Source organism: Hyperoodon ampullatus (genome assembly GCF_949752795.1).
Source record: "Hyperoodon ampullatus genome assembly, chromosome: 10".
Lineage (NCBI taxonomy): Eukaryota > Metazoa > Chordata > Mammalia > Artiodactyla > Ziphiidae > Hyperoodon > Hyperoodon ampullatus.
In genome coordinates this window covers 77,427,641-77,447,931 of record NC_136923.1, presented here as the reverse complement: position 1 = coordinate 77,447,931, position 20,291 = coordinate 77,427,641, and the positions used below count along the sequence as shown (strand labels likewise).

Below are 20,291 nucleotides of genomic sequence, written 5' to 3'. Positions count from 1 at the left end.
ATATTATACACTCTAAAAATCTCTAAAATACAACTTGTATTTTTATGACTGAGTCCAGGATTTTTCATACTAGTGGGTCATAGCCCATTAATGTGGGTCATAAAGTCAATGTAATGGTTTACTACCAGAATTAAAAGAAAAAAATAGTGTAAGATAATAGAATAGGATTGAAAATATCAGACTGTGTTGCACATAGCAAAGGAAAGTACTGTTCTCTGAATCCTTTTGTTCATATGCTATGTACTGACCCCCACGGTTAAAAGTATTTTGTACTGAGTAGTCTTTCCCTTTTTCTTGCTTTCCCTCTCTTTCCTCTTTCTCCTTTCTCTTTCCTTCTCTCTCTCCTTCTCTATGTCTCTAGGAAAGGTACCCAAACATCTGCCATCTTTGTCCTGTTGGCAGGTACCATCCCCAGCCCTCCCAACCCCCATCCTTCCCAACATCCTCCTTCCCTCACCCGGGGTCTGGAGCAGACACTGTTCTCTACAGTTGATGTATTTATGCTCTTTCCTTTCTCCCCTTCACTGAAAAGGTCCTTTTGTAGTGCAAACGTTGAGATAGGGTTTGCTAGTGCTTTCTGTGTTTGATACATGAATTACTGTATCTCTAAACCATCCTATTTCCATTTCAGGCAAGGCAACTCGAACTTGAAGACATGAAATCCCCAAGGAGAACCACTTTGTGCTTCATGGTTATTGTGATGTTTTCTTCCCAAGCTACACTGAACTTGAATTTAGAGTCTATTGTTTATCCTTCGGTGAGTAAATCCATGTCTGCTGTATTTTCCCTGTCACATTTTTCTGACTTCCTGGGAATGTCACAGACGGAAATTGCTTTAAACAAATGTTTAAGGTCTTTGAGAAAATGTCACAAATGGTGGGAGGGGGTGGTGAACATAAATGGATGCTAAGGTATCTACTGGGCTACAACTTGCCACACTCTGAAATCAGTGGTAGTGTCAAGGGAACATCCTCCCGGCTTCCCTCCTTAAACATTTGCCACTTCTAGGCCTGAAGCTCCACACTGTGAAACGGACAACAATACCTATAAAGCAGATTTTGAGGACCGAGCAGGACCTATGTTCTCAAAGTATTCACTTGAACATGAGCATCAAACTAGAACACATTTCAAAAGGTGTTAATTTGTGTCTGTGTTATAATCACAGACTGATATAGTTGAAAGGGCCATTGATATCATCCAAGCTTTTTGCTAACAAATTAGCCAGGTCGTTTGCCTTTGTGAAGTTAATGGGAGTTTAGCTTAACTCAAGAGGGTGATAAGTACCCCCTTGTTCCTTGTGGGAATCCTTGGGATCTTCTTTCCTTGGGCTACTCCATGCACCAGAGACAGGGCGTGTTACTGGTTATGAAATCTCATGAGACTGATGAGATTCTCTCTGTGTGTCAGTTTTCTCATCTGTAAAATGATGAAAATAAGAGTATTTATTTACTGATCTCTATGAGAATTAAATTAGTTAATATTTATAAGATGCCTTAGAACTGTGCCTGATACATTTTTTCACATCTTTATTGGAGTATAATTGCTTTACAATATTGTGTTAGTTTCTGCCGTACAACAAAGTAAATCAGCTATACGTGCACATATACCCCATATCCCCTCCCTATACCACCCCTCTAGGTGGTCAAAAAGCACCGAGCTGATCTCCCTGTGCTATGCGACTGCTTCCCGCTAGCTATCTATTTTACATTCATGCCACTCTCTCACTTCATCCCAGCTTACCCTTCCCCCTCCCTGTGTCCTCAACTCTATTCTCTATGTCTGCATCTTTATTCCTGTCCTGCCCCAGTTTCTTCAGAACCATTTATTTTTAAATTCCATATATATGTATTAGTATATGGTATTTGTTTTTCTCTTTCTGACTTACTTCACTCTGTATGACAGACTCTAGGTCCATCCACCTCACTATAAATAACTCAATTTCATTTCATTCTATGGCTGAGTAATATTCCATTGTGTATATGTGCCACATCTTCTTTATCCATTTACCTGTCGATGGACACTTAGGTTTCCTCCATGTCCTGGCTATTGTAAATAGTGCTGCAACAAACATTGTGGTACATGACTCTTTTTGAATTATGGTTTTCTCAGGGTATATGCCCAGTAGTGGGATTGCTGGGTCATATGGTAGTTCTATTTTTAGTTTTTTAAGGAACATCCATAGTGGCTGTATCAATTTACATTCCCATCAGCAGTGCAAGAGAGTTCTCTTTTCTCCACACCCTCTACAGCATTTATTGTTTGTAGATTTTTTTTTTGTAGATTTTTTTGATGATGGCCATTCTGACCAGTGTGAGGTGATACCTCATTGTAATTTTGATTTGCATTTCTCTAATGATTAGTGATGTTGAGCATCCTTTCGTGTGTTTGTTGGCAATCTGTCTATCTTCTTTTGAGAAATGTCTATTTAGGTCTTCTGCCATTTTCGGATTGGGTTATTTGTTTTTTTGCTATAGAGCTGCATGAGCTGCTTGTATATTTTGGAGACTAACCCTTTGTCAGCTGCTTCATTTGCAACTGTTTTCTCCCATTCTGAGGGTTGTCTTTTCGTCTGTCTGATTTATGGTTTCCTTTGCTGTGCAAAAGCTTTTAAGTTTCATTAAGTCCCATTTGTTTATTTTTGTTTTTATTTCCATTTCTCTAGGAGGTGGATCAAAAAGGATCTTGCTGTGATTTATGTCATAGAGTGTTCTGCCTATGTTTTCCTCTAAGAGTCTTATAGTGTCTGACCTTACATTTAGGTCTTTAATCCATTTTGAGTTTATTTTTGTGTATGGTGTTAGGAAGTGTTCTAATTTCATTCTTTTACATGTAGCTGTCCAGTTTTCCCAGAACCACTTATTGAAGAGGCTGTCTTTTCTCCATTGTATATTCTTGCCTCCTTTATCAAAGATAAGGTGACCATATGTGTGTGGGTTTATCTCTGGGCTTTCTATCCTGTTCCATTGATCTATATTTCTGTTTTTGTGCCAGTACCATACTGTCTTGATTACTGTAGCTTTGTAGTACAGTCTGAACTCAGGGAGCCTGATTCCTCCAGCTCTGTTTTTCTTTCTCAAAATTATTTTGGCTATTCGGGGTCTTTTGGGTTTCCATACAAATTGTGAAATGTTTTGTTCTAGTTCTGTGAAAAATGACATTGGTAGTTTGACAGGGATTGCTTTGAATCTGTAGATTGCTTGGGTAGTATAGTCATTTTCACAATGTTGATTCTTCCAATCCAAGAACATGGTATATCTCTCCATCTGTCTCTATCATCTTTATTTATTTATTTATTTATTTTTATAAATTTATCTATTTTTGTGTGTGTTGGGTCTTCGTTGCAGTGTGCGGGCTTCTCATTGCTGTGGCTTCTCTTGTTGCAGAGCACAGGCTCTAGGCACGTGGGCTTCAGTAGTTGTGGTCCATGGGCTCTAGAGTGCAGGCTCAGTAGTTGTGGCACACAGGCTTAGTTGCTCCACGGCATGTGGGATCTTCCCGGAAAAGGGCTCGAACCTGTGTCCCCTGCATTGGCAGGCAGATTCCTAATCACTGCCCCACCAGGGAAGCCCTCTATCATCTTTAATTTCTTTCATTAGTGTCTTATAGTTTTCTGCATACAGGTCTCTTGTCTCCTTAGATAGGTTTATTTCTAGGTATTTTGTTGTTGTTGTTGCAATATTAAATGGACATGTTTCCTTAATTTCTCTTTCAGATTTTTCATCATTAGTGTATAGGAATGCAAGAGATTCCTGTGCATTACTTTTGTACCCTGCTACTTTACCAGATTCATTGATTAGTTCTAGTAGTTTTCTGGTAACATCTTTAGAATTCTCTATGTATAGTATCATGTCATCTGCAAACAGTGACAGTTTTACTTGTTCTTTTCCAATTTGTATTCCTTTTATTTCTTTTCCTTCTCTGATTGCTGGAGCTAAAACTTCCAAAAGTATGTTGAATAATAGTGGTGAGAGTGGGCAACCTTGTCTTGTTCCTGATCTTAGTGGAAATGGTTTCAGTTTTTCACCATTGAGAATGATGTTGGCTGTGCATTTGTCATATATGGCCTTTATTATATTAAGGTAAGTTCCCTCTATGCCTACTTTCTGGAGAGTTTTTATCATAAATTGGTGTTGAATTTTGTCAAAAGCTTTTTCTGCATCTATTGAGATGATCATATGGTTTTTCTCCTTCAATTTGTTAATATGGTGTATCACATTGATTGATTTGCATATATTGAAGAATTCCTGCATTCCTGGGATAAACCCGACTTGATCATGGTGTATTATCCTTTTTATGTGCTGTTGGATTCTGTTTGCCAGTATTTTGTTGAGGATTTTTGCATCTATTTTCATCAGTGATATTGGCCTGTGGTTTTCTTTTTTTGTGACATCTTTGTCTGGTTTTGGTATCAGGGTGATAGTGACCTCGTAGAATGAGTTTGGGAGTGTTCCTCCCTCTGCTATATTTTGGAAGAGTTTGAAAAGGATAGGTGTTTGCTCTTCTCTAAATATTTGATAGAATTTGCCTGTGAAGCCATCTGGTCCTGGACTTTTGTTTGTTGGAAGATTTTTAATCACAGTCTCAAGTTCATTTCTTGTGATTGGTCTGTTTATATTTTCTGTTTCTTCCTGGTTCAGTCTCGGAAGGTTTTGCTTTTCTAAGAATTTGTCCATTTCTTCCAGGTTGTCCATTTTTTTGGCATATAGTTGCTTGTAGTAATCGCTCATGATCCTTTGTATTTCTGCAGTGTCAGTTGTTAGTTCTCCTTTTTCATTTCTAATTCTGTTGATTTGAGTCCTCCCTTTTTGTCTTGATGAGTCTGGCTAATGGTTTTTCAATTTTCTTTATCTTCTCAAAGAACCAGCTTTTAGTTTTATTGATCTTTGCTATTGTTTTCTTCATTTCTTTTTCATTTATTTCTGATCTGATCTTTATGATTTCTTTCCTTCTGCTAACTTTGGGGTTTTTTTTTCTTGTTCTTTTTTCTCTGATTGCTTTAGTTGTAATGTTAGGTTGTTTATTTGAGATGTTTCTTGTTTCTTAAGGTAGGATTGTACTGCTATAAACTTCCCTCTTAGAACTGCTTTTGATGCATCCCATAGGTTTTGGGTTGTCGTGTTTTCATTGTCATTTGTTTCTAGGTACGTTTTGTTTTCCTCTTTGATTTCTTCATTGATCTCTTGGTTATTTCATAATGTATTGTTTAGCCTCCATGGGTTTGTATTTTTTACAGTCTTTTTTCCTGTAATTGGTATCTAGTCTCATAGCGTTGTGGTCAGAAAAGATACTTGATACAATTTCAATTTTCTTAAATTTAGCAAGGGTTGATTTGTGACCCAAGGTATGATCTATCCTGGAGAATGTTCCATGAACACTTGAGAAGAAAGTGTATTCTGTTGTTTTTGGATGGAATGTCCTATAAATATCAATTAAGTCCATCTTGTTTAATGTGTCATTTAAAGCTTGTGTTTCCTTATTTATTTTTATTTTGGATGATCTGTCCATTGGTAAAAGTGGGGTGTTAAAGTCCCCTACTATTTTTGTGTTTCTGTCAATTTCCCCTTTTATGGCTGTTAGTATGTGCCTTATGTATTGAGGTGCTCCTATGTTGGGTGCATAAATATTTACAATTGTTATATCTTCTTCTTGGATTGATCCCTTGATCCTTATGTAGTGTCCTTTTTGTCTCTTGTAATAGTCTTTATTTTAAAGTCTGTTCTGTCTGACATGAAAATTGCTACTCCAGCTTTCTTTTGATTTCCATTTGCATGGAATATCTTTTTCCGTCCCCTTGCTTTCAGTCTGTATGTGTCCCTAGGTCTGAAGTGGGTCTCTTGTAGACAGCATATATGCAGGTCTTATTTTTGTATCCATTCAGCCAGTCCACATCTTTTGGTTGAAGTATTTAATCCATTTACATTTAAGGTAATTATTGATATGTATGTTCCTACTATCATTTTCTTAATTGTTTTGTTTTTGTTATTGTAGGTCTTTTCCTCCTCTTGTATTTCCTGCCTAGAGAAGTTCCTTTAGCATTTGTTGTAAAGCTGGTTTGGTGATGCTAAATTCTCTTAGCTTTCGCTTGCCTGTAAAGGTTTTAATTTATCCATCAAATCTGAATGAGATCCTTGCTGGGTAGAGTAATCTTGGCTGTAGTTTCTTCCCTTTCATCACTTTAAATATGTCCTGCCAGTCCCTTCTGGCTTGCAGAGTTTCTGCTGAAAGATCTGCTGTTAACCTTATGGGGATTCTCTTGTACGTTATTTGTTGCTTTTCCCTTGCTGCTTTTAATAGTTTTCCTTGTATTTAATTTTTGATAGTTTGATTAATATGTGTCTTGGAGTGTTTCTCCTTGGATTTATCCTGTATGGGACTCTCTGAGCTTCCTGGACTTATTTCCTTTCCCATATTAGGGACGTTTTCAACTATAATCTCTTCAAATATTTTCTCAGTTCTTTTCTTTTTCTCTTCTTCTTCTGAGACTCCTATAATTTGAATGTCGGTGCATTTAATGTTGTCTCAATTCTTTTCATTCTTTTTTCTTATTCTGCTCTGTGGTAGTTATTTCCACTATTTTATCTTCCAGGTCACTTATCCATCCTTCTGACTCAGTTATTCTGCTATTGATTCCTTCTAGAGAATTTTTAATTTCATTTAATGTGTTTTTCATCATTGTTTGTTTGCTCTTTAGTTCTTCTAGGTCCTTGTTAAATGTTTCTTGTATTTTCTCCATTCTGTTTCCAAGATTTTGGATCATCTTTACTATAATTACTCTGAATTCTTTTTCAGGTACACTGCCTATTTCCTCTTCATTTGTTTGGTGTGGTGGGTTTTTACCTTGCTCCTTTATCTGCTGCGTATTTCTATGTCTTCTCATTTTGCTTAACTTACTGTGTTTGGGGTCTCCTTTTCACAGGCTGCAGGTTCGTATTTCCTATTGTTTTTGGTGTCTGCCCCCAGTGGCTGAGGTTGGTTTAGTGGCTTGTGTAGGCTTCCTGGTGGAGGGGACTGGTGCTTGTGTTCTAGTGGATGAGGCTGGATCTTGTCTTTCTGGTGGGCAGGACCACATCTGATGGTGTGTTTTGGGGTGTTTGTGAACTGAGTATTATTTTAGGCAGCTTCTCTGCTAATGGGTGGGGTTGTGTTCTTGTCTTGCCAGTTGTTTGGCATGGGGAGTCCAGCACTGGAGCTTGCTGGTCGCTGATTGGAGCTGGGTCTTAGCATTGAGATGGAGATCTCTGGGAGAGCTCTGGACAATTGATATTACATGGGGCCAGGAGGTCCCTGGTGGACCAATGTCCTGAACTCGGCTCTCCCACATCAGAGGCTCAGGCTTGACACCTGGCCAGAGCACCAAGACCCTGTCAGACACACAGTTTTTAATTCTTCTGATTTCCCACAGCTCTACTTCCCATCTGTGTTTCAGGCAGTCACACAGCTGCTAGTGTTGACGCGTCTCCTGCAGAGGTGGGGGGTGGCTGTGGCTCCCTGCAGGGACACGTCACTGGCAGCAGAATTTCTGGGAAGTACTCTTTGGTGTGAGCCCTCCCATAGTCCCGATAATATAGTTTTTATTTTTGCAGTAAATCTTTTCAGCAGCAGTGAGCAGAGCCAGGAATATGCTTGGTCAAGAAAATAATGTTGAACACAGTCCTCTTAAAATCTGACTGCAGCATCAATAAAAGTAAAATTATAATGATGGAGCAGAAAAGGAAATTATAAAACAGAATTTTGGAGACAAGTAGACAAATAGTCAACTGTCAATCAAATTGGAAAACTCAAGAAAGTTGAATCTTAAGCCAACAGTGGAGAAAGCTAGCTTAATATTCATCAAAATGTCCAAGAATTGATGAAACCCTCTGAAAGTGGAGTATGAAGAGAATGCTGATATAAGGAGACTGGTTGAAGGATGTGTGAAAAGTGGTTGGGTCCCTATATCCCCTCTCCCGTGCCATGAACTTGGGCAAGCTGCCCTTCCTCCACCCGGGCAGAAGTCTGGAAGTTTATTCTCTGGAGAGGGTAAAATGCAGGGTCTCTCTATCTGATACACTCGAATATAGTCACAGATGTATTCCTCCAGAAGCAGAAACACTCACGACTGACTCACACAGGTTACATGAGATTTTCTCCAACAGTCATTCGGAAAAAAAGAAAAGAAATATGAGTCCTGACCACCCTCCATCTACTGACCCAGTAAACTCCCTGTGCCTGATACATTTTTAAAAAGGCTCTATCGGGACTTCCCTGGTGGTGCAGTCATTGAGAGTCTGCCTGCCGATGCAGGGGACACGGGTTCGTGCCCCGGTCCGGGAAGATCCCACATGCCGTGGAGCGGCTAGGCCCGTGAACCATGACTGCTGAGCCTGTGCGTCCGGAGTCTGTGTGTCCGGAGCCTGTGCTCCGCAATGGGAGAGGCCACACGGTGAGAGGCCTGTGTACTGCAAAAAGAAAAAAAAAAAAGGCACTATCTGTGTTTGCTATTATGATTTCCCTTCTTGTAATAGTATTTTTTTCTACTGACTTTTTGAAAAGATACTTTAGTGCTACTTTATCCAGTCTGTCACTATTGTTAGAGCTTCACTGGTAGATTTTACCATAATAAATTGTCTCTTTTTGCCCTGCTTGATACTTTTCAGTTTTAATTCTTTGTCTTATATTCCAATGGTCAGTTCTGTTTTTTATTTGTGTTTGCCTGATCTTTGTTCTTTATTTTTTGTTTAGCTTTCAGTATATTCCTTTGTTTTACTAGTTCTCTTATAAACAAGGAATGTTTGAGGTTCTTTTTTTTTAATATGACTGTGATTTGAGGAGTATAATTTATTCACATTTGATGTCATATTTAAAATGCTTGCTCTTACTTTCAGGATGTTTTTTTATGAGTTTATGCATTTCCTTCCTCTCTTCTGTTTTTGTGTCTTTCTTTGTTTGGACCTAGGTTTTGTCTTTTTTATTTCTCTCATGACTTGGGAGGTATACTTTGTATGTCTTCTTCCAAACTCCGATATGCGAGATACAGCCCATGCAATCATATGCAGCAGCTTGCACTTAAAAATAGAGGAGGGAAACATTACTTTTCCTGTGAGTTTGCACGGTCAGTACAGAGCTCTACTTACCCCAAGCATGTGGGGAGAAAGCCGGAGCCTGAAGTGATCTCAGCAATGGGGTCAGCCTTACCTCTGTTCCAGAGTTTCCCAGTGTTCCTAGCTGCAGCAGTGCCCTCCCACTGTGCCAGCTCGGCCTTCATCACAGCATCCTTAACAAAGCCCCTCCATCTGCCTCGTGGCCCAGGCTGATCAGGGGATAGGCCTCCCAGGACTGCTGGTGGAACTTTAAATTTGTCTTCCTGAAAGCTCCCACCACCATGCCAAAAGGCCCCAACTGTCCCGCCTAGATCTGCCTTCAAGATATAATATCTTCATCCAACCTAGAGGCTGAAGACCTCCATTGGAGAGGTGCCCTTGAACCTGCCTTATCAGCTCATGCCGCCCTAAGCTGCCACTCAGCTCCCACTTCTACCATTTTAAAAGCAACATGGGGTGATGAGCTTTTAAAAAAAAACTGTGGTAAATACAAAATTTACCATCTTCACCATTTTTAAGTGTATAGTTTAGTAGTGTTAAATATATTCACATTTTCGTGCAGCCAATCTGCAGAACCATCTTGCAAAACTGAAACTCTGTATCCAGTAAACAATACCTCCCTAGCTCTGCACCCCTGAGTTCCTGGAACTCACTGTTCTACTTTCTGTCTCCATGATTTTGGCTACTCCAAGTACCTCATACAAGTGGAATCATATAGTATTTGTCTTTTCACGACTGCCTTATTTCACTTAGAATAATGTCCTAAAAATATATCTATGTTGTAGTATGCATCAGAATTTCCTTCCTTTCTTAAGTCTGAATATGGATCCATTGTATGTATATCCTACTTTGTTGATCCATTTATCCATCAAATGGATCGTATGGTAGTTTTTTTAAAATTAATTAATTTATGTATTTATTTTTGGCTGCGTTGGGTCTTCGTTGCTGCTCGCGGGCTTTCTCTAGTTGTGGCAAGCAGGGGCTACTCTTTGTTGCGGTGCGCAGACTTCTTATTGCGGAGTACGGGCTCTAGGCGAGCGGGCTTCAGTCATTGTAGCACGCGGGCTCAGTAGTTGTGGTGCACGGGCTTCGTTGTTCCGTGGCATGTGGGATCTTCCCAGAGCAGGGCTCGAACCTGTGTCCCCTGCACTGACAGGTGGATTCTTAACCACTGCGCCACCAGGAAAGCCCCTAAAAAAGCAGCTTTCTTCACCCGATTCTACACCTGCTAAATCGGATTAGGGGAGGGAGGGAGGTGACCCTTATGCTCACAAAGATTTGAAATGCTCTGCATGAGAGGATTGAAATGTACCTTGATTTTAACCCACAACTGCCGGCAGCAAGTCCTTAATTTTTTAGCACCCCTGGAAAATGGGAGAAATGAAATCTCAGCTTAGGAGAGCTTCCCAAAAGTGACCACCAGTAGTCACCTTCTCCTGGGCTGAGTCCCCCAGCAGCAAGCCATGAAGAGTGGACAGAGAAAGCTTCCTTGTGGCTTCCCTTCCCCACCCCCAAGCCCCAGGGAGGATGGAGGCAGCAAGGCAGCGGAAGAACTCTTCCTTCTTCCCAGGCACAGAGCCAGAGAAGGCTCCAGGGCAAGCCGCACAGGAACCAGCCCTATACATTGACTTTGTTATTTCTTGGTTTCTGCACATTTCGGTAGACCTGAAATAATCTCACTGCAAATGAAGCAGCACCCTGGGCTTTGGAAATTCTAATCATCAGCCGTCATTCCTCTGTTCATTTCTTCAAGAATATTTGTGAACTCTTAGGTCCCTCCACAGTTCCTGTGGACGTGAATACTAGTCGTTGAAAAGAAGGAGGGGGTCGAGGAGACAATAGAGAAAGAAAGAGAAAGGCACTAGTTAAGAGATACTGGGTCACAGAGAGGAACCCAGTTCCCCCCCAGTTTCCGGGGTATCTCCTGATAAGACGAAGCCATACCTATGTGGATAAGTGCAAACTTAGGATGCAGGCTAGCTGGGTTTGAGTCCTGATTCTGCCATTTCAAGGCTGTGTGACCTTAGGCAAGTTATTTGACCTCTCTGTGCCTGTGTTTTCTCATCCATGAAATGCAGATAATAACAGTATCTACGCCTTAGATTGTCATGAGGATTAAATAAATAAGCACACACCAAGTACTTAACAGTGCCTGGCACAGGGTGTTGAAGAAGTCTTAGGAATTATTATTTTTGTTATCATTATGATGTGAGATAACTAGGAAAAAATGGTAGAGACCACAGATGGCAGAGCTCTCTCTCTCTCTCGGGTGGTGTTCATTGGTGCATGGGATTCATGGTAAAGCACACACCCTGGAGGGCAGGGGTTATCTGGCTCTTCTACTGAGACTTAAGGAAGTTTGGATTGGGAAACACATCATAGGAAAATTCACTTGGAGGCAGGGATGAGCTAGGAGCCCCATATCAGGTCAAGGTAAGGTTATAAGCTACGGAGCTGGCAGTGAACTCAGCAGCAAAGCCAATCGATGTCAGTTCTTAGACAAAGAAGCCACATGATGACAGTAGATGAGCTTTATGGAGATGAAGCAAGTGGCAGTATGCAAATAGGGGGGGTCCATGTGAATGGTGCCCCCAGAACAGCATGATGCCCTGTCCCAGAATAGCACTTACTCTGTCATCAAAACTATTCTAGTGTTTCACATTGATTAATCATTTGATCCTCACAACAACCTCATGAGGTAAGCTATTTTTATCGCTCTACTTTAGGTGAGTACTGAGGCACTGAGAGGTTAAGTAACTTGCCCAAGGTCACACAGCCATTTTATGGCAGAGTTAGGATTTGAATTCAATTTCTGCAGAGTCCTTATGCTTAGTTATTGTACTATATGATCTAACTAGCATTTATTAAGAGCTTACTATGTTCCACGTTGCGGTTGGCTTATTTCTCATAACAATTCTATGAGGTTGGCACTATTATTATTCCATTTTACAGAAAAGAATACTGAGGCTCGGAGAGGACGAGTAACTTCCTCAAGGTCACGTAGCTAGTAAGGGCCTGTACCCAGGCATTCTGGCTCTAGACCTGGCTCTCAAAGCCCCTGCCTCAGAAGGCAACCATCGAACCATCTAGGAGAAAAAGGGCCAGAGGAGGAGAAAATAATTTCTAAGCATGCACAATCTAAACAGCCCTAATGCTGCAGAAATATTGGGGTGGGGACAGGCTGAGTGTGGAGGAGAGGTCGTGAGACTTGTCTAAAAGGTCATGCGAATGACTCAGGGTTCAAGTCTCAGTACAGTGGAGGACAGCTTCATTTATATTTCTTGACAGGCCTCAAGCTGCAGGAACTCTGAGAAACTCAGATAGGCTGATTTCTTCCGCTCCTGCATCTAGAGACTGGTCTATAAAAAGTCGATGCCCAGATCATACCACAGAGACGAATCCATTTCATTTCCCCGACACTTCAATCGCCGGTTGCCCGCCATCCCCGGGGCACAAGGTGCTGACCCAGCATCTGCAGCCCTACCCTCAGCTTGAACATCCTGGGGCATGTGAACAGAGAACCACTGTGAAAAGACGTCTCTAACACTCACTGACTATTTTCTAAAATGTTCTTTCAGCTTCTCCGTGAACATGAACTAGCAGGGGAGGACCCAGTAAGGCAAAAACAAGCCGGTATGTAACCCTTTGCTTGGCCATTTTTCTAGTAAATTCCATCAAATCACATTTGTTGTTACTTTTTGAAACACTGGGATCCACATAATTCAGTCTCTGAGCGCCTCAGTGTTCAATTTCTAGAAGTAACTGCAAAGGAACTCCATTCTCTATCAAATGACATTAAAAGGGTCTTATCAGCACATTCAAGGCTCGTGTCCTCTCCCATCACCTCTCCTCAGAGCCTGAAGATTTCCCCGAGGCCCCTTCCTTCAGCTGCCCTCCGCCACCACCAAAAAGCCTACTTCTCTCTTCTCAACCCAGCAGCCTTGCCTTTTTTCTTTTTTCTTTTAACTGCGTCTCCTCTCGCTCAGCACTTTATTTTGTGGATCAATTGAATCGCTAGACCCAAGTCCTTTTCTGCCTGCCACTCCAGTTTCCCACTGAATTCCCAAGAAGCTGTCTGGAAAACACAGGGCTCTGCCATTTGGAGGGCTGGGGGCAGGTGAAAGCTGTGAACACCTGCATGGTGATGGTCAGTGTCCCCTCCCTCGTGTGGGACCCTGAGCAGGTGGGTACATCTGGAGGCTGCATTTTCCAAGGACCAGCTCCTCCCACCACAGCAACCTTGCAAAAGCATCAACCTGATTTTCTCATTTCCCTGCAGAAAATCCTTCAAGGGCTACCCATTGCTTTGGAGATAAAATCTGATTATCCGCTCACTGGGCCCTATGTGCTTTGCCCACTCACTCTCCTTCTGCTGCTTTTCACAGAGTCAGTATCCCACCCCCCCCCCCCTTTGATTGTCTGGGGGACTCATTCACATAGGCTCCTGCCCTGGAAGGTCTTCCATCAATTCCCCAGATAGGGAGGGGCTGTTTTCCTGGGTTCCCATTACCCACAATACATTCTCATAGCCCAACATTTATCCCAATGCATTGTAATTCTTTTGCTTCCTGTTTGCCACTCCCAGGAGACATGAGCTCCCTTGAACCCTCTTCCTCTCTGCAACCTGGCATGTAGCCCAGTGTCCCAACAGTTGAGTGAACAAATAAAGGGAAGGCATGTCTCTGTCATAGCTGCCCCTGTGTGAGTTCAGAGGATATGTTCCTTTTTGCTAAGAGTCTGCTGGCTTCGTGGCTGGACCAACCATCTAGAAACTTCTTCACTTGTAACATTGGGACTGAATCCTTTTCCAGGCATGTTGGGACTTGGTCTATTCAGTCTGGTGGTCTAAAAGAGACTTTAGGCTGCCAGAGGGAGCAGGCTTGCCCCGAGGGCAGGATAAAGGCGTCCCGTAGAGCCCCTTACAGGGCCATAACAAGATCCACCTGCTGCCCTGTGTGTGAAATGAGAATTCAACCATATTGTATTAAGCTCTTGAAATGCTCGCCGGCAGTTCATACCATTGGTCCTCTCTCCCTCCCTTCCTTCCCTTTTTTTTCTATTTTAACCTTGTTTTATATCCCTATGGGATCCTCACTCGCCCTCCTCTCCTTCCCTAAAGTGATCTACAGCACAGACTGTACTTTGTACTTCCTGTGCTTTAAAACAAGCATTATCACTTCTACCCACCCCGCTCCCGACAACCCCTTGAACCCTCCCACCCCCATGACAGGAACAGGACCAGAGATGTCCGCACTCAATATTTTGAAAGACTTTTCTTCTTAAAATCAAACCACTTGAGTTAAGTTCCAGCTCCAGGTTCTGCCAGCTTCTTCTATGGCTCAGGCTGCCACCTGCCTCGGAACCAGCTGGTGACCCTACACCTGGAAAAGTAACATCTCTCTGCACTTCCGGGCCTAGCTATTTGTGATACTTGGTGGCAGCATGAGAGGTTAGCCCTCAGAGAGGAAACCACTTCCACTCCTAAGGATTTGACATTCCAAAATTTTTCCAGACATGCTTTCATTAAAAACAGTCACGATGATGATAAATCACCATGAAAACATGTTTTCCATTTTTTATACATGGTTTGGGCCTCTAGGGTCATTTTGGAAGTGTTAATGACTCAACCCATCATCTGCAGAAGAAGGATTGGCCTTGGTACTTGTACAAAATCACTGAGGTAAGAACTGGTCCTGGAAAGGCCCAGGCACTGGGCCGCAGATACTCAGAATATAAGTTGCAGTTAAGAGCATCGCTCTCCAGGAAAACTAGGAAAGCAAGCAATAGGAAGGTTACATTCAGCAGATGCCACACAGAAGTGTCTGTGTTCTGGAGCCTTCATGCCAGAAAGGGGCAAACAAAGTTTCCAAGAGAAAGAGAATTCTCAAAAGGAATTTCCTTTTGAGGCACTGGACCAACTCTTTAGAGCTTTAAAGTTTGATCCTTTAAAGGTAGGATCAATACTCACATTTATTCTCAGAGCTATGGACTTCTTCCTCTACCACATATTATGTCTCACAAATATATCACACACATCCAAACACACACATATATATATACATACATACAAATATACAAATATATTTTTACTGTACAGGGTTGTTGAGAGGATTAAATAATATTATGTACTTATTTTTTAAATGTTAATATAGTTATCTGGGGGGGTATTTGAGGTTTTTTTTTGTTTTAATGGTTTTTAAAATTAAAAACAAATTTAATTGACTGATTTATAAAAATATTGCATTTGACAGAACCTGAAATATACCTGGTACAGAGAAGGTTTTGTAGAACTACTGAAGGCAGGAGGTTGGATGCCACAATATTAGCATTTTAGGAAAACTATCTCAAAACTCTGTGGGAGCAGAGAAACCTTCACCAAAAACTCAGAGGCCAGAGGCAAGAAGAGTATGACCCTGCTTGTTAGTGGCTACTGGGGAGCAGAGGGAAATAAGCGTCCGTCAAAGCCTCCAGAATTCTGTCCTGATTCCACCAGGAAGTGGATTCTAGACCAGCCGAGAGGGTGGCACAGAGAAGGCATTGGTGGAAGCCATCTGAAGTGAAAACTTGCCAGATGGTTATGGTTGAAGGAATTAGAGGAAGAGATTAGTGCCGGGAGACCAGCAAGGATGCTCAGCAGTGTGGACCGTCATGGGCCCTGGTACCTGGAATGATGTTAGGAAAGGAACATGGCGAACGATTGTGAGAGACATTTGGAGAATTGGGTCAAAAGGACTTGGGGACAGACTTGACATGGGGGTGACAGGGAGGGATGATCTATATGATACTTGGGAGTGCACAGACCCGGGTGACTGGGGAGGTGGAGGCCACAAGTAGAAGCCAGAGCTGGAATGAAAATCTTATTTTGGAAGTACAACAGTCAGCAGGAAATTTAGTCTTAAGGGCAATCTTCACAGGGGACTGAAAGCAGAAGTTTCTTGGGAATTCCCTGGGGGTCCAGTGGTTAAGGCTCTGTGCTTCCACTGCAGGGGGCACGGGTTCGATCCCTGGTTGGGGAATTAAGGTCCTGCATGCTGCATGGTGCGGCCAAAAATAAATAAAGTGCCGGGATGGACTGATTTTAAAGTTTTTTTTTTCTAAAAAGAGGCTTCTTAGGTTGGAAGTAACGCAAATGTGTCCTCAGCATCAATTATGAAGTTCCCCATGTCAGATTTCTGAGCTTAACTGGGAATGTGTCTTGGGTCCTGGGCTGAAGAGTCCCCACTGGTTCTTCTTTGGTTTCAAAAGGAATGGCTGGAAGGAGAAAGGGAGACCCAGGATGTCCTAAGCCCGAGCTGGAGGCACTTACATCTTCACAGATTCAGTGAGAACAAGGTTCCTACCAGATTGGGTTGCCAGCTGCCAGCTCGGAAATCCTGACCTTTCCGCAGACCTGCAGCCCAGCCGGGTGTGCTGTCTCTTTTTGATCTGTGTTCAGGAAATGCTGTGCATTCTCCAGGCTGAGAAACAGATTTGGGGATTTTCCTGGCTTTAATCTTTCTTATGATAACTTGTGGCATTTCGTGCTCTGAGCAGGCAGTAGTGGTGGCAAAGTAAGAAGAGAAGGCTGGTGCTCTCTGCCTGGTGGGTTTTTTTTTTTTTTTTTTGGCTTACCTATCTCAAAAGTGAGACCTGATTGGAAGAGAATTAGGTTTAGTTGACCTACCAGCAGATGGCTTCATAGATGATCATCTTTACACTTATTATGATCAGTATTATTATTTCTACATGCTGTTTCAGAATGGCTATTATATGCCAGGCAATTTGCTAGGGGTCTTCATACCCCAACTCCTTAACAACAAATTCTGCAGAGAAAATAGTGCTCCTAATGTACAGATGAGCAAAGCGTGGCTCACAGGGGTTCAGTAGCCTCCCAGGTGAGAGGGCATTTACCCCAGCTCCCTAGGCTCCAAGTCCTAGCTCATAGTTAAGAGTCAGAGTTTTCAACATGACTTTCTGGATCTTGCCTGTGAGATTCCATGCCATGATTTTTTTTTTTTTTTTTTTAGCCAAGAAGTGTTTTTAATATTTAATTAGTATACATTTATTAAGCACCTATTGGGTACAAAGAACATAAAACATGCTGACTGCTGCTATCCACTTTTAATCTGGTTCTAATGATAGGATATGCACGCACCATAAGTTAAATTCAAAGTTTGTAATATCAAAAGCAGAGTCATCCCATATTGGGAGCCTCAAAAAGACAAAGCTACTGCTTAGAAAATGGTAGGAGCTACAGAGAGATAGGTCTGGGCTAAATGTAAGTTTCTAACAGAACTAACTAAAGGTGGGTTGGACCATCTTATATGGAGGTGAGTTTCATGTCATGCAAGGTATTTAAGCCAATCTGAATAAGCACCTAGCAGGAGTGTTTATAGGGGGCATCACGGCATCTGATGAGTGGTTACCCAAGATGATCTTGAAAATACTCAAACAACTTCACGATGCCTTGATTCTGTGAGTCCTCAGGTCACTGAGCACACATAGGCTCAGAGAGTGACCAGGAAAGAATTGATTGAGGTTGAGGCATGAAAGAAGGAGCAGAAATGGGACAGACGAAGGGAGGGAGGAGGGAGCTCCAGGCAGAGGGAATATGAGGAGATTATTGATGGTCCAGGGCTTTTTCTTATGCATATATTGCAGAAGGAAACTGCGTTCTCTCTAACCACATTTAGAGGAAGTTTACGCAGCTGTGATTCTCGGAGCAGATTTGTTGAGTGAGGGGTGCTAGCATCACTGTACATGGGGCTGACTTTGATGATTTGGGTGTATGATGAGCTAGTAGGATTGATTCTTTTCTCCAGGCCTCACAGCCCATTGTTTTGTGCCACAGTGCTGCCCTCCCTCTCCCCCATCCATGCCTGCCCCCCAGACCATAGCCTGGGGTTCTGGCAGTTTTCCTCTGTGTGAACAAACCTTTCAAAACCTAAAGGGAGAACAGGATCTTTGACTCTCTCCTGACAAAGGTACAGCAGATCCAGATGATGCTGCCAAATTGGTACCTACGAGAACATGTCAAGAAAAAAGCAGAGCAGGTAGCTTTTAATATTTACCTGCTACAGGACTAAGGGGGAGAAATGAGAGCCAAATCTTCAGTGATAAAGATGCCTGGGCCCCTTTGGTCAAGAGAAAACTACACGAACCTCATTTCTCCTGAGTGATGTCAGCAGCCTTCACTCTCTTGCAGGTGACAGATTCATTTATACATTGACTTAGGCCCCGACTTCTGAGAAGCTGTAATTACCAGTAGAGTGGCCAGGCAAAAATAGTCTTGTTTGGGCTTCCCTGATGGCTCAGTGGTTGAGAGTCCGCCTGCTGATGCAGGGGACACGGGTTCGTGCCCCGGTCTAGGAAGATCCCACATGCCGCAGAGCGGCTGGGCCCGTGAGCCATGGCCGCTGGGCCTGCGCATCTGGAGCCTGTGCTCTGCAACAGGAGAGGCCCCAACAGTGAGAGGCCCGCGTACTGCAAAAAAAAAAAAAAAAGTCTTGTTTGCTTAAACAGCTGTGAGGAAGACCCAGAACTGCTTGTCACAGTTTGTGGCCAACTTTCCAGAAACGTCTCTTTAAGATAAGTGCTGTGTGGCGGGCAGTGATTAATGGGAAAGGAGAGGGGAAATCCTGGTTGGTTTGTGCCTACCAGGCCAGGATTGGCCTGCGTCTGTGACACTGATGACCCCTGGAATGTGCTACCTTCCACTGGGGCATCGGTGAGTCAGAAGAACTCAGACAAACAACACCAGGGCGAAGGAGCCCGAGGCAAAGAGAACACACTGAACTGTCTGGAATCAGGTGGTCCAGAGGCAGCAGAGAAGCATGGAAGGGGCTCTAAAATACACACTTACACAGAGTGGGAGGAAACTTCCTGTTCCTCCTGGGTCCCTTGTAGCCTGGGGCAAGCCCACCAGCATCACTTTCCGAAGCTCTGAAGTCCTCAGGTTTGGAGGAGGTGAGGTGGACAGGGCGTGGCCTTTCGACCCCAAATCTTGGGCCCCTGACCCCACCCTACACAAGTCATACTAATCCTGAGCATCTGGGCTTCTTCCCTTAAACTCAGATGCTCTCCCTGGGCATTACAGGGACTGGAAGCCCAGTGGTGTTTCTGTGTTCTGCTTGCCCATAACACCATGATGCTTTGGGTTCAGGGCCAAGCCAATGGTCACTGGTAGGTCCAGCCAAGCTATCTCTATCTTTGAAGTTATTAATTACTGCATGCCCACCCCACCTCCAAAATATCCTTTATTCTCTTTTCCTGAGGAACACATGGCACCATTCAGGGAGAAATGATTCTACCAGTCAAACTGTCAAAGTGAGGTAATGAAAAGAACCCCATTCTAGAAGTCCAGAGATCCAAGTTCTGGGCCCGTGGACACCACCAACAAGCAGCAGAAGCTGGGGCAACTCATTTACTCTTTGGAAGAATCATTTTTCTCATGCCTAAAAGCAGAGATTTCTGGGACTAACTTATAAAGATCCTACTTTGACTCACCTGGGTTGAGGCTCCACAATATCTGTGTGTGTAGAATCCCTACGTGTGGATAATCATCAGTCAAGAGTGGGGACCACGGGAATAGATGATTTCCAAGGGCAAGCCTGTAGCCTTCTGAGTTACTGTGGTGTTTTTGAGCCTGTTTTGAAGAATTGACCATTTTCAAGAAGGCATTTCTTTCTCTATTAAATGTTCCCCATCCTTAACAGTCTTTATGGAGAACTGATGCTCAGGCTGAGGGTTATTCTGAAACTCCCTTAGAAGTTGTCAAGAACATAAAAGGTGGCTGAGGGGAAGGGGGTCTTAGAGGCTGGTGCTTCAATGAATATTTGCACAAGTGCCATAGACTAGAACTCGCTAAAGTCACAGAAACTGTCCTCTTAGTGGTATTTTAAGCTTTTGGCTCAGCTCCTTGTAGGATCTCAGCGGAAGAACTACCTTGGCTTCAGCGGCGAATGATGACATCCAGGAAGCACCATGTGCTTTTCAGGCACATGCTCGTTCTCCAATTACTTCTGTAAAGAGCAGAGAGAGGTGGGCTCAGGCATGGGTGATACTAACGACCCTCAGGCAGGCATTGAAATCACGCTGGGATCAGACCCTGGGAGGCAATAATGCAGGTGATGGAGTGGGTGATACGCGACTGTTACTGACCTCACTCATCTCAAAAGCAGCTACCGTCCAGGAAATCCTGTTTACATTCATTCCTGGGAGGAGAGTAGACTG

At 42.9% G+C, this 20,291-nt stretch overlaps 1 protein-coding gene across 2 annotated transcripts in view; it reads left to right on the top strand.

The window, feature by feature from the left end:
* Positions 1 to 643: 643 nt before the first annotated feature.
* Positions 644 to 20,291, top strand: part of ADGRF5 (adhesion G protein-coupled receptor F5) — a gene marked incomplete at both ends in the record, with an annotated part of 58,427 nt that continues 38,779 nt past the window's right edge. Inside the window, 2 exons of one of the 2 annotated variants that reach the window (XM_079713621.1) lie at positions 644 to 757; positions 12,659 to 12,713. In XM_079713621.1, the coding sequence (XP_079569747.1) occupies positions 656 to 757; positions 12,659 to 12,713 (157 nt within the window). The remainder of the gene's footprint in view (positions 758 to 12,658; positions 12,714 to 20,291) is intronic. The other variant, XM_079713620.1, reaches the window with a different exon arrangement.